The sequence below is a fragment of the Sitodiplosis mosellana genome, unplaced genomic scaffold (assembly GCF_009176505.1).
Source record: "Sitodiplosis mosellana isolate CC-2019 unplaced genomic scaffold, AAFC_SMos_1.0 Smas_scaffold_6181, whole genome shotgun sequence".
Taxonomy (NCBI): Eukaryota; Metazoa; Arthropoda; class Insecta; order Diptera; family Cecidomyiidae; genus Sitodiplosis; species Sitodiplosis mosellana.
This window is the reverse complement of record NW_022601422.1, coordinates 3516476-3530107: the sequence shown is the minus strand read 5'-3', so window position 1 is coordinate 3530107 and position 13632 is coordinate 3516476. Positions and strand designations below refer to the sequence as shown.

The 13632-nt window shown below is 36.4% G+C and overlaps 3 protein-coding genes and 1 non-coding gene across 4 annotated transcripts; 3 read left to right on the top strand and 1 right to left on the bottom strand.

The window, feature by feature from the left end:
* Positions 1–6138: 6138 nt before the first annotated feature.
* LOC129576236 (BTB/POZ domain-containing protein 6-B-like) lies at positions 6139–7434 on the top strand. The gene has a single exon (XM_055460943.1). It carries the CDS (start codon positions 6139–6141, stop codon positions 7432–7434), a length of 1296 nt encoding a protein of 431 aa, XP_055316918.1.
* A 391-nt stretch (positions 7435–7825) lies between these two features.
* Positions 7826–8961, top strand: LOC129576179 (growth arrest and DNA damage-inducible proteins-interacting protein 1). The gene has a single exon (XM_055460846.1). It carries the CDS (start codon positions 7939–7941, stop codon positions 8857–8859), a length of 921 nt encoding a protein of 306 aa, XP_055316821.1. The 5' UTR covers positions 7826–7938; the 3' UTR covers positions 8860–8961.
* Positions 8962–8965: 4 nt separating this feature from the next.
* LOC129576180 (ER membrane protein complex subunit 10) lies at positions 8966–10524 on the bottom strand. Its single transcript, XM_055460847.1, has 4 exons — positions 10359–10524; positions 9987–10250; positions 9725–9915; positions 8966–9406 (listed from the first exon to the last, which is right to left on the bottom strand). Exons 1-4 carry the CDS (start codon positions 10407–10409, stop codon positions 9226–9228), a joined length of 687 nt encoding a protein of 228 aa, XP_055316822.1. The 5' UTR covers positions 10410–10524; the 3' UTR covers positions 8966–9225.
* Positions 10525–10881: 357 nt separating this feature from the next.
* Positions 10882–11046, top strand: LOC129576412 (U1 spliceosomal RNA). Its single transcript, XR_008688884.1, has one exon. It is a non-coding gene; the product is annotated as a U1 spliceosomal RNA (small nuclear RNA).
* Positions 11047–13632: the final 2586 nt, after the last annotated feature.

Genomic DNA, 13632 nt, shown 5'->3' with positions numbered 1-13632 from the left:
ATTAGACGAGGGTTTTTGCATAATACCCGTGTGTGATTTATATACATATATGTATGTGGTCAGGTACGTGACGTACGTTTGATGGAATTGATACGATAAGCCACTCGAAACCATTTCTTGGGAGACTCGAACTCATCATCGACGTCTTCTTCAATGGAATCGTATTCATTCAATGTTAATTTCTCATTCACCATTGACACATTCAACGCTTCATTTATATGCATAAATTGGATGGAAATCAGTGTACAGACAATGAATGAAGCACGTGATGTGCCGCTTGCACATCACATTTTCTAGCGCGCCGCTTGGGAATTCGGCAAATTATTGCATAATTAATGGAATATCGACGATGGTTTATTGGAAGTGAAAATCAATTGCATCATATATTTTTTTTCCTTTCAAAATCACATTTTCATTGCAAATCTTCACCCTCCACGTTCATTCCGATCGGCAACGGATGAAGTTGAAGAAGAAAACATTAATTATTTTAAACGGTTTATTTTATCAATATTACGAACTGACGATGACTCCTCAGAGAGAAATTCTTTACATACCGATTGTGTTGGCATTAGAGGGGGGACACCGAAGAAGACAAAAACAAATGCGAAATTGAATACTTTCTCGAGAATTTGATATATTGAACAACAAACCCGGTAACGATGTATCACACAGCATTTAATTAGAAGGCATGCGTGCGACTTTGCTAACGTTGAAATAAGACACGTTTGCATTATTTCCGATACGAAGGCGCATTTTACCGTTGTCGAACCGTTTAAACCATGAATAATGTCGTTATGGAATGAACCGTCTGGTGATGAATTGCACCGATTTTTACTCACATCGATCTTGCCTCGGAAATTGTGTGCGAATCTTAAGTTGGATTTGTTCGTTAATGCTTAGCTAATCTCACGAGCTAATTTCAACGTGGGTTAGTTTAACAATCGGTGGAGGAAAATTTTAAGGTCGAAAATTTAAATGAAATCTTCGATTTTTTAAAAGAAATTTACGGGACACAAATGTTGAGTTCTATGAACGACTTCTAAACGATTTAAAACCTATTTGCTAGAACCTTGTGAAAACTGGACATTTTAAATTCGCTTGTGTCTCGATTCAAAATTGGCGTATATAATCATCACATCATCAAAATAACGAATATGATCACGAAATGCGTTCTAAATGGTGTTACCGTCGTCATCATCCGAAATAGTTCAATTGAATCAAAATTTTTCTCACACAGATAGCAAGATGAGCCACACGAAAAAAATGTAAGTCTTTCTCTTGTCGGAAAGAATGCACGTTTCGAAACGAAAACAGAAAAAGTGTGGTCAAGGGGAATCGCCATAAATAATGTAATGTGTTTACAATTGACAGTGAATGAGCAGTTGTGAGTTTTGTTGTCGTGGAAATCCTTGAATCAGGAGGATATTCATTTTATGTTGCAAAAAACAATCAAAAGATAGAAAAGGGCATTTTTTTTCCTCTTCGACACTCGGTTCGTTGTTATTTTTAGTATCTGCCGCACTCTCTCATTGGAGTAAGTGTTATTGCTTGATTTAGTCGGCGATGTTGTGAATGTTGCCTGTAAAGTTGAGAACGTCTCTCTTTCTGTGCGCACGTTGCGTGCCAACAGCAAATAACAACAGTTTAATCGTCATTATGCTATTATAATTATCAATGCTATTTTTTTCGCTTGTTTCTTTGATCCAATTCACGTCTCTAGCGCGCTCTCTCTCTCTCTCTCTCTCTCTCTCTCTCTCGTCTGCTGTGCTCTCTCATCGCAGAGAGAACAGCAGATGAAAACAAGACCGCAGAGCATCGCTTCGCTCCTCTCTGCATTCTTGAGTTTTTAGTTACTTATTCTATTTTGTTGTTAACTAACTATTTTTTGGCGCACTACATGAAATTTATTTCATCAAAGTAACTCTGAAGTAATATATTTATTTGCAACAAAGTACAGAAAAAAGATTCTCAGTTATTTCAAAAATAAATTACAACATCTTGGTTTTATTTCTTTTTTGAAATATACTGCCTCTGGTTTGAATTGAATGAATAATATGAGCATAGAATCTAAAATCACTTTAATTCGGTTCAAGACTCAGAAAAATACTATACGAAAAATTATTGTAATTTTTAAAAAACATTTGATAATAAAAATTTGATTGGCGCTTTGAAATATTATGCACTTATCTGTCGTAACTGCCACTGTTTTAAATTAAATAAAAAATATGAGCATAAAATTCAAATTCACCATAATTTGTTTCATCACTCAAAAAGTATTAAGAAAAAAAAGCAGATTTGTAGCTCTACATTTCATGTAGTGCTAAAAAACAACGTAAAACAGCAACGGCCGTGGTAGAATTAACGGCGACAACGGCGGATTATGGTGTGTGGGAGCAAAAGAGATGTCAAGAAAATAATAAATGAAAAATTGTTAGCTGTGGCCCGAAAGTGTTCGCATCGATTTCGAGTGGCGCACGAGCGATGGGTTTCACAAATTAAATCCGGGGAAAAAATCAGAATTTTTTTTTTTCATGCGACTGTATTAAATTGGCAAGAGAGAAATAGAAAAGCAGTGCGAGAGTGAGAGCCATTTAATAGCAGCTCGATATGACCGATGCACTGTATACACTTGACGAACGCGCATTAACCTTACGAAGAAAACGAAGCGCGAGAAAAAAAGTAACGAAACAAAAAAATAAAACTTGATTCGAAGCAAGAGTATGAGTGAAAAAAGGCAGAAGAATAACAGCGGTTCATGTAAAGCTTCGCTGCTCATTATAGTTTGCCACTTATTGTTAGAAATGAATACGCGAACACATATTCGAAGTATGCAGCGTGCGGACTTGCTGATAATTTCGTCTAAACGAATGAATGTACAAAAAAAAAAACACACACACACACACACACAACGAACGAAACCGAGAGAAAGAGCGCATTCGAAATGATTCGTTTTGCTAAACGATTGTTGTCTTCATCTCGCTTTCTTTCGTTTCATGTTTCATATCTGAGATATTGGTGGTGTTGCTTTGCCTTTTGCATTCGCGTGAGCGCACACGCTGTCCACACAATTTCGATTTGTTCGCATTCATATTTTTTTTTCACTAATGCCAAATTACTCGACCGCTTTTTTTCTGTCTTCCTTCTCTTCGTGTCTTTTTTGTTTGTTTGTGTATGTTGCTCGGTGCGCGAACCTGATTCCATGCACTATTACATCATCCCCGTATTTCGCACATCACATCCGTAAATGTAGCATTAATGCTGTATTTCAATCGACCGTTTCTCACTCTATCTCTCCGTTCTCGTCCGTTTTTTATATGACTTTTATTGGTTTTTATACCTTTATCCAGGGCCCCGTGTAATTTTCGTACTTTTTGTTGTTGTTCTGTTTCTCGGTTTTCACAAACACACCGTGCGTTGAGCCTTGATTTGGCGGTGGTCAAGCGCATCAGCCGTAATCAGTCGAATTAAATTTTTTCTCAATAAAATAAATACCATAAAATACCCAACAATTATATGCATGATATATGGATTTTTAAAACAACACTAATTTATTGGGAGTAAAATATATGTTGCATGAGATTAACATCTTTATTTCGCAGTTTGGGCTTTGGTGGAAATATTGTCGGAGCGTCTAAATGAGCTTAACTATTTTGTTTGTGTGTGTGTGTGTTTGCAAGTGCCAGAGTGAGAGAGAGAGAGAGAGAGAGAGAGAGAGCGAGAAAGACCGATTTAGTGCGCGAATTATTACATTTCATATTCGATATTATTTTGCACGAGTTGCAATCGCGACGCTTACGGATGCGCTTAACAAAATATGGAATATCAACGTCAAACAAAATAATGGAACATATTAAATATAATATTATAGATTTTCGATAGTGAGAACCGTTTTATGGCTATTACACGTAAGCGCAGCACGTTACACCATATTGGCTTGGCCTTTGTTTAAACAGTGTTAAACAAGGATTAAAATCGAACGAAGACGAGCGCGAGAAAGAGAAGAGATCGACCAAAACAACAGACTGAACCGACCGAGAAAAAAATTTATAGCGCGAAAATGAGATGATTAAAGAAACGAACTGGAGAACAACAAATAGCTCAAAACCTTAAATCGATGCACGGCCAAACGAAACACACAGACGTATTCTCTACGACGAGATATCTACGTTAATTGAACATTAAGCCCCGTTGGAGAGTGAGCGCTGTGTGCGCTGTGTGCACACACACACACCTTCCGAAAGCCATAGAGTCACTTTTTTTGCACGCGTTTCACGATGACCAATTGCATTTTCTCGCGCCAAACAATTTATAAAGACACCAATCCCGGTGCCCGCTGCTATTGGATCTCTCACTCTCTCTTTGTGTTTGCAACCAAAACAACGGCCTAACGGAAACGTGGAAAAAATAATTATCAACATTTGATTTCTGCGATTAAAGTACAACCAAGAAAAACTGTATTTCTAGGCAACTTAAGCTGTTTAACGTCCATTTTTCGTTGTTGTTGTCGTCGTTGTTGTTGTTGTTGCTGCTGCTGCTGCTGCTGCTGCTGATGTTGCGCGCGTCCGTTGTTGTTTTCTTAATTTAAAGTAAAGTGTTAAAGGTCAATTCCTGCATACAGCAATGTGAACCCAGAGAACCATTTCGCTTTGTGAACAACACGTATACTCGCACACAATTATCGATTATTTCGTGCCTCAAATCACACTCCTCTTCGGTTTCCGATCGAACAATACACGGTAACAACGAAACGAAAGAGATCTAACTCGACAATAGATTAAAATAAATGGACTTCAATAAATAACTTAATATGTAATTGAATCTTCTATCAATTTTTCATTCTTGTGCTCTGTGTTCACCAACATCCATTTTTCTTTCGACATTCGCCAGTGGCCCTTCGTTTCCCTTGTCCTTTCCCGGTGCTGCTCTTCTCACTGACATGCAAATATTTTAATGACCGATGATATATTAGGAATAGCAACGGAAATCCAGCACCGATACCAGCAACGAGACTTGTGATGATGCAATGCGAAGCAAAGCTTATGTGATACATGGCTTCCGAACGATAGACGCTATTTATTTTAAATAGGAATTTTTTTTCGCCTTGAATATTTGCAGGAATTCTGAACATCAAACATCGGAAGAGGTGGATTCAATTCGAAAAGCATGCTTTTTTTGAAGAGTATGCGCTGTTCTGAATACATTCAGTTAGTTGATGTGTGCCACCAAATCATGGTTGATATCATTTTGAATTGATCGGTTCTGTATTAAACCGTTTTTAATACATTAAATGACTATTTGTGCATAAAACCAAAATCAATGGCAAAAAGCATCTTAGAATTGGAACGCAAATGCATCGAAATATAGAAACTGTCCAATAATTGAAGAAGGTTGTTGTAACATTTTTGGAAGAATTTTTTTTCTAAAAATAGTTTCTTCCGTAGAATATCCTGCTGACACATCATTCAACACACATACACATACACCCGAAGCATTAATCAGTTCCATCAAAACATTTTACAATGTTTTTTAAATGCTCATATTCAGAACACAGGTAAAGGAAACACAAGTTCGCTAGAAGAAACAGAAGAAATTCGACCACAAAAATTGAAAAATGCAATTAGCTTCTTTTGCATGCGATATAATCGGCTTTATTTTGCATGTGTTTGCTTTGTTTTTCATTTTCTGTCACTTTTTCGTCGTACACATAAATGGAGCAGGACCGATGGCATTAATACATACACATGGGATCATCCGAAAGCCTAATGACTTTCTTACTTTCCAGCAATACAAATGATCGAGATATTAGAAGAAATCATTCGTTTCCGAACGTTTGAGTGAACAGCACCTATTATTTTTGCGAACAAAAAAGAAACCTCATTGTGCTGACCAGTAAATTTCTGATTTTGAAGTCTATCAAATCGCACATTTTTGGTTAAGTGCAGCCAAAACTATTCGATACGTGTTCCTTAAGTCAACAGCTCGCTTTTTTCAAATATCGTATACAATATTCATATTGCAAATCAAACACACAAATCAACTTTCAAATATTCGATACACTTGATTCAACACTTGACATTCAATACTGTGGAAATGGCAAACGAGTTGAAAAGTACTACTGCATCGGAGTTGATCGCAAAGATGTATCTCAACGAACAATTAGCCGACGTTCACTTCGTGTTCAAATTCGATGATGATGTCCAGAAGGTGCCAGCACATAAATTAATATTGGCATCTCTAAGTCCGGTATTTCATGCGATGTTCTACGGATCATTGAAGGAGGGAAACGAAGTAAAAATTGAAGATGCCGATGCCGATACATTCAAGGAGTTTCTTCAGATTTTCTATTTGAGTGAGGTGACAATAACTATGGAAAATATTGAGACCATTGTTCGGTTGGCCGACAAATACGATGTTCTCGGATATGTGAACGCTTCGGCCGTATTTCTCAGAAGCCAATTGACAATGGATAATGTGTGCTGGGCCTATCAGTTGGCTATGAATCTCAATAATAAAGAGCTGATCGAGTTCTGTGAGGATAAAATTGCCAGATCGCCAAAAGAAATCTTTGCTATAGATACATTTGAACGTTGTAACAAAAGTACTCTTCAGCGCATTCTGAAACTGGGCTTGATATGCAAGGAAACCAGCATATTTGAAGCCTGTTTGGCGTGGGCTAAACGCGCGTGTGAGAAAGATAATTTGGATGGAGCAAAAGCGGTGAATTTGAGATCTCAACTCGGCGATTGTTTACAGTCAATTAGATTCAGTGCAATGACAATTGAAGATTTCACAACTATCGAAAATTCAAATGATGGACTCTTCACTTCGGATGAATTCAAGGATATAATGCTTAATTTAACAGCAGAAGGATATGAATCGAAAATATTCAAACAAAATCCTCGAGTTTACAAGTGGAATGAAAATGACATTTTGAAGTGCGATCGACAATCTTTGGGATGCAGCTTATCAAAAAGCCTCAAAAGATCAGAAGTCGTTTGGTTTACATCAAATCAAACACTACTTTTGGGAGAAATTTACTCTGCTTCCACAATAGGCATGAAGAATAAAAATAATCATTATAGTCTTATTTATCAACTATTGGATGCTGTAAATGTAACGATCACCGAAATCAGCAGAGATACTTCAAAAAAAGTTTTGTATAGGGGTTCATCATACTCGTGGGAACTAACTCATCATCATGATAGACTGAAAGTGGAGTTAACGCAACCGATTTTGATCAAACCACGTATTATGTATGAAATTTATTTTTCAGTACTCATCGGAGTTGATTCTTTGAGTTATTACGAAGGATGGAAGCCAACTGTTGAACTGTATGATGGAATTGAAATTCAATTCCATCGAAACCCATCTCATACGGACTATGATACGTCTTCATCTGGTTGGATTCAGTCTCTAAGCTTTAATAAAATTTAAAATAGAGTTAAATTTTGAAAAAAGCATCCAATCGCATGTAAACTCCAAATACAATTATTTCTTTTACCTAATTTGAATAAAAATGTGACAGATTTGTCAGAGCAATACACATTGAATTTTCATTTTTTTTTTTTTTAAATCTCATTATTCACATGAATTGATAATATGATAAATGTTCTCATTTGCATACGTTTTGGCATTTATTCGTTTGCGAAAGACATTCCTTTAATTTCATCAAAATACAGAATTTGTAATCGTCAAAATTCATTTATTTGTAGTACCATAAAACAACGAAAGTTCCTCATTCAAATAAGAATGGATAAATTCACGAGTATTGAACTAACCCATGTTTCAGTTGTCATTATTTGTATTATGACATTTTCAAGTCGAACAAAGATTGAGGTTAGATTGTTACAGCTCGTGCCTATTGAGCCGATTGTTTTACCATTAATTTGGGTTTGTTTTCATCGCTTCGTTGAATAAATCCGATAGTTAGCCGCAAAGATGAATTACTTGAGTGAAGTGCGAACGGTGTTTCGGCATGCGATCCGATTGCAACCGGGCCGATTGAGTGTGGCAAACTATTCAAAAGTGGCCGAACCAAAAGACGATGAAATCTATGACGAGGACAAGGAAGGTGAAAATGTTTCCGACCACTTGGTGGACGAAGTGGATGTGGAGGCTCGTGAAAAAGAAATTGAACGTATGCGAAACAAATCCCGGTTAAATAAAACGCATCGAAATTTCCTGTTTGATTTACCAAAGCCAAACGAAGAATACAAATGGGATAAAACATTGTACTTTAGTCGAAAACAGTTCGGTCGTTATGGTTCGAAAACTGGAATTGATCCACGTCTCTGTTTTTACACGCCCGAAGAAATTGCCGATCGTGCCGAATTTCAACGTGTTCTGCATCCGTACACCATTCAGCAGATGGTTGAAATGAGTAAAAAAGCGAAGGCAGAAAAACAGGCAGTAATTTTGGAGCGTGAAAAGAAAATCGCACAGAATCTAACGAAATTGGACAGATGGATGGAAGATTTGCATAAACGTGTCGCCCAAAAAGAGGAGGAAGCGCGACAGGCGAAGGCTAAACGTGAAGCATTGTTGGAAGATATTCGTCAAGAGTTTGGCTTCAAAATTGACTACAAAGATCCACGTTTCAAGGCTCTGATGGAGAAGAAGGAATTGGAAGCGAAGAAGGCAAAGAAGGCCGAAAAGAAGAAGAAGCGAGAAGAGCAACTGATGCAAAAACTCAAAGAACAAGCACAAGAAACGATGGAAAAGGGCAAAGATGCGAAAAAAGCCGAAAAATCGGATGACAAATCAAAGGATGCGAAGAAGGAAAAGGAGAAAGATGATAGTGGTTCGTCGAGCGATAGCGATAGTGACAGCGACGATGAAAAGGATAAACAGAAAAAGTGAATTTAGTTTGAAAATATGAAAATTTCCATTAGTTGGCTGAATTTTCTTTGTTACAGAAATTTTTATTAAATAAAATTGAAATTAAAATAATTAGAAAACAAATGCATTTGGGTCTTTTATTTCGTTTTATTTCGCCAAATTATACATTTCTTTTACAATGACTTTTTCACTCCGCTGGTTTTAGTTTTACTTGCTCCAATTTTCTTAGCACTACTCGAAATGTAGAGCGATTGGTTTGTTTTTTTCTTATTCTGATCTCTCGACAGATGAAGTCTGTACAAATTTTCAAAGGTACTTAATATTGAACAAATACTATAGGATTCTTGATTTGTTGCATTGCAAATTTGTCAAAAGACAAAATTTGTCTTATCGACCGCCGCCCGAACCACCTTCGGGGCTCGTTGCACCGGAAACGAGTACAAGAATTGCCACTGGCACAATGTACATCCAGTATTTGGCGAAAAATCCACGATGATCCTTCACTTCACCATGGTCGCGTGCTTCACGTTCACGTTCCAACTTTTGAATGAAACTGGCCGTATCTGGACTGTGTGAGAAAAATCAAAGATTTTATGTTAATTTTGATTCGATGTAAATATTTTTTTGGCAAATTTAATTATTTTTGCATTTTTTCTTTTAAATAATAATTGAATTTCTTCGATGGATCTTGATTTTTCATGAATTCGAAAAGAATTCCGAATAATTTTCAATGAAATCAAATGAATTTCAGAGAAATTATTATGATAACGAAAGAAATTCAAGAGAAATATGTAAAAAAATTGCAGTTCTTTTATAGTGTGAGTCATCTCTTTAAAAAAACGCCACATGCAAAAAAGGAAAATGCCATGACTTCGTTAATACATACACTTGACCGAGTTCAGATCGCTTCACCAAAACATCGGTATTGAATTCTTCGAGTGCATCTTTGTCGATGGTCGAATCGCCACTGCAACTGCCGCCACTTCCCAGCACCGTATGTTGAATGCCCAGCACATTTGCTGCATAATCCACCGATACCCATAGAATGTCATTCAATTGAGAATTGGCAAATGCACACTGAAACAAACAAAAAATCAATTTAAAAACTCCATTCGAAACGCAATGCATTTCCGATGAGAGAGACAAACCGCTTTGGACGATGTGAGAAAAGTGGATTTGGCCCCATTGCTGTGAGTCACAATGGCTTTCAGTCGATAGAATTTGTTCTCTTCGGCCAATTCCTTGAACATGTTTCGTTCGCTGGAGCTGAGGTGTTGTTGTGTCAATTGAAATGAGCCGGAATTGATGCTCGTCACTGATATATTCCCCCGTGGCGTAAACAATTGTGGATTATTCTTGTCGATGGCATGATACAAATCAATATTGAACCAGCTATCGAATTCCAATATCGACTGAAATACAAAACAAAATAAACATTAATTACGTGGTCGTATCGATTGATATTTTTGAGATAAATTAACACTGTTCAAACATCGTGCTAAGTTTTGGGGAATACTTACAGCTTGTATGGTACTTATAGCTAAACTAAGAATTAAAATTTTACTAAACATTATGCTAAATGTCGGCGAATCAAGTGATAAATTAAAAAAATTTGCAACCAAAATATTTGAGAACTTGGTTTTGCCACTGAATCGATATAAGTGTTGTTGAAGCAGTGACGTTTAGTAACGAGTGCGTTTTGTGCCATGGAAATGATGTTTCATTTGCAGCTTTTTATGGCAAAAGCATTTCCATCGTGAATTCGACACTTGTGATTGTGAATGAGTCATGTAGATTGTGATGCAATTCCTACACTTATTATCAATAGATTCGTTTGAATTATATTTGTTGTTGATTTACTTTTTTGTTTTTGCAAATGATTTTTACTTGCTGACGTTTGAACATAATAATAATCTCTATAGAGAAAGCATATAACAATTGAACGAGACTCGTAGTGGTATTTTCATTTTTCGACTTGCTACATTTCGCTCGTGCAACGTATGCGCGTAGTCGTTAAGTGCTCGGTCGAGACGATGCCTACTCATACTTACCTGGTGTAGAGGTTATTCGTGATCATCAAGGCGAATCCTCCGGAATGAGGCTCTTTCATTGCACTTTCGAAGGGGCTGAACTCTGCGATTAACTCTAATGCAGTTAACTCGTGCATACTATTTTTGGTAGCCGGGATTAGCGTTCGCGCTATCCCGAATTTATTCTGACATCATTTAAAATAAATAAAAGCAAATCTAGGCAGAAGATCTGTTGTTTCGCCATGGATTTTGCATTTTCCGAGACAAACTCATGCAAAAAAATCAAATCAAACTTATTTTCATGTGATTTGAATTTTGTATTCATTCAATTCCTTCTCAAGCGAAAGAGTACGATTTGGCTCTATTTGAACCTTAGATATCGAAATAATGAGAGCGCCATCTGTTGTAAGCACTTGATTCTTTAGTTCATAATACTTTGAAATGATTCAATATTGACAGCGTTGAACGTTGGCATTCGGTGTAAACCGTCGAATGAATTTTATGTACACACGATTTATCACATTTTTCAATTTATATGAATATTTTTTGAGCTCAAGATTTATCCTAAAAATCATAAACTAGCAAATGATAACGGTTGACGTGAGGAGGATTGAATGGGCAAATGGTTTTCTATGTGAAAAAAAAAACAATTGAATTTATTCTATTTCGATTGCATTATATCAACTTATGACTATGATAGAAATTCGCTTAGAACTGAGCTGAGCTGGTTTATCACTATTTTTTTTTCTAAAGAATGTTTAAATGATATTTCTAGTACCTAATTTGAGCTCAAAACAATGACATTGAACGTGATTACGATTACATTAAATAATAATATTCGAAATATTGACAAAAGTACAAACAAATTCGAGATAATTACGCCTGTGCGGAAATTGGTGTTGTCGGTGTAGTATTGTTTATTCTATTTGTTCGACCCATTGCTGATGTTTGCAATGATGTTTTTGTATTCTTTAAACGTAAAAATCAGGTTGGAGCGTTCGCAATCCACAAATTCTTTCAGGCTCATGCAATTGAACTGAATGTGTGCGAGCTCGGCTCGTAAATTGTCCTGTGTATCAGCAATCGATTCTCTCTCGCAGGATTTCCGTGCTCATTTGATGCAGGTATCAAATGTTTCTTTTTCGTTTCGATGACGCGCATTAATTTTAACGATATGTTCCAGTGTGGTGGCGCATAGTGCGCTCGAAGCCTATATAAACAAGATGCCTTACATTCGTAAGGTAAAATTTCTACACTCCCAAACATATGATTTCCAATTAAATCCATGGAGAATTGCATTGGAATTAGGAAAGAATCATATTTTAATCAGACCTTAATATCAGAACGATTTCAATACTCTGTTTTTCATACATTGTGACATAGCAAAATTCTTACCGTGTTTTTTGCGTACAGCGTATAGTGCACCATGCACCTACCCTACATAACATGAATAACGCTGGAATTCGCCATTTTCGGCGTTTAAAAATCGAAAAAAACTGCTTTTTAATAGATCAAAAAATCTGGGGTGAACGCTATTCACATTTTTTGCATACAGCTTGACGGTAAAGTAGCATCAAATATGGCTTGTTCAATGCGTAGCATGATCATCTATTGGTTAGAAAAATAAAATATGCGGAAACTCGATAGCAGATAAGTACACAAGCACCGCCTATATCATATTGTGGTCGCGCAGTGAAGTGTGTATGAGAGAACAGCGCAACACTATGACGTTTATGAGTTGATGCGCCGTTATTCATATTGAGTTACACAAATGCATACTCCTTCACTTTGAATATGGGTTGCACTGATTTTTGCCGATTCCAGCTAATGCTAATGACAACGAATGAGCAATTGTTTGTTCGTTTGGTTTTATTTATAAAACCTTTATTTCTCCGTCCATGGTGATATGCGGAGTTTTCCATACAATATTTTTCTTCAACATGAACGACGCCAGTTGAATCTATCAAAACATAAATTCAATGAAATGGTGATACAACACCAATTTTATGATCTACTCTGCAATATTGTTTCACCGCTTCTCTTGTTTATTTTGACATTTGCATGAATGCAGCGAATGAGTTGAGAAAATCTGTTTATAGGTACTGCAAAATTGCGGGCACTTAAATCGGTGCGGCACCGAGCTCTTTCTGAAAGTATAATTCTTGAGTATTTTTGAAAATTTTCAAATTTGATAGTTTTTCAAAGAAATAATATGATTTTATATTGCTGAAAAAAATATGAAATTATAAATTATCGCAATTTATTTTTTTGTGATTGTACTAGGTGCGGCACTCAAAATCTAAGTGCCGGCACCGATTGGGTGCCTATAACAGCTCTGTCTGTTTGAGATACTGAGACATTCTGAAAAGACGAATCGTTTTGAAAAAGAAAAAGATTCGTATTGACTTAAATTGAGCAGATTTAAATTCCATTTTTAAATCGCATTAACCAATAGATCCGTATATTCGCCATTGACATCGATATGTGCGATTTGACCATTTATCGTGGTATTCCTGCTAGCAAAAGAACGGTTTGGTTCATTTTGAGAAAATGCGGTAATATTTCATTAGAAAAACCTTTTAATACCAAAATCTTTAGAGAATTTATAAACATCTTTTAGCCAAGTGTACTAAGTTGGTCTAAACTATCGAAAATAAGCCACCGATTATATGGGCAAGTAGGCTGTGAAATGTATTCGAAATACAGTGGCTGCATCGATCTAATTACCTGTGATTATCGTCCTTTATGGAAATGCATAGAATAA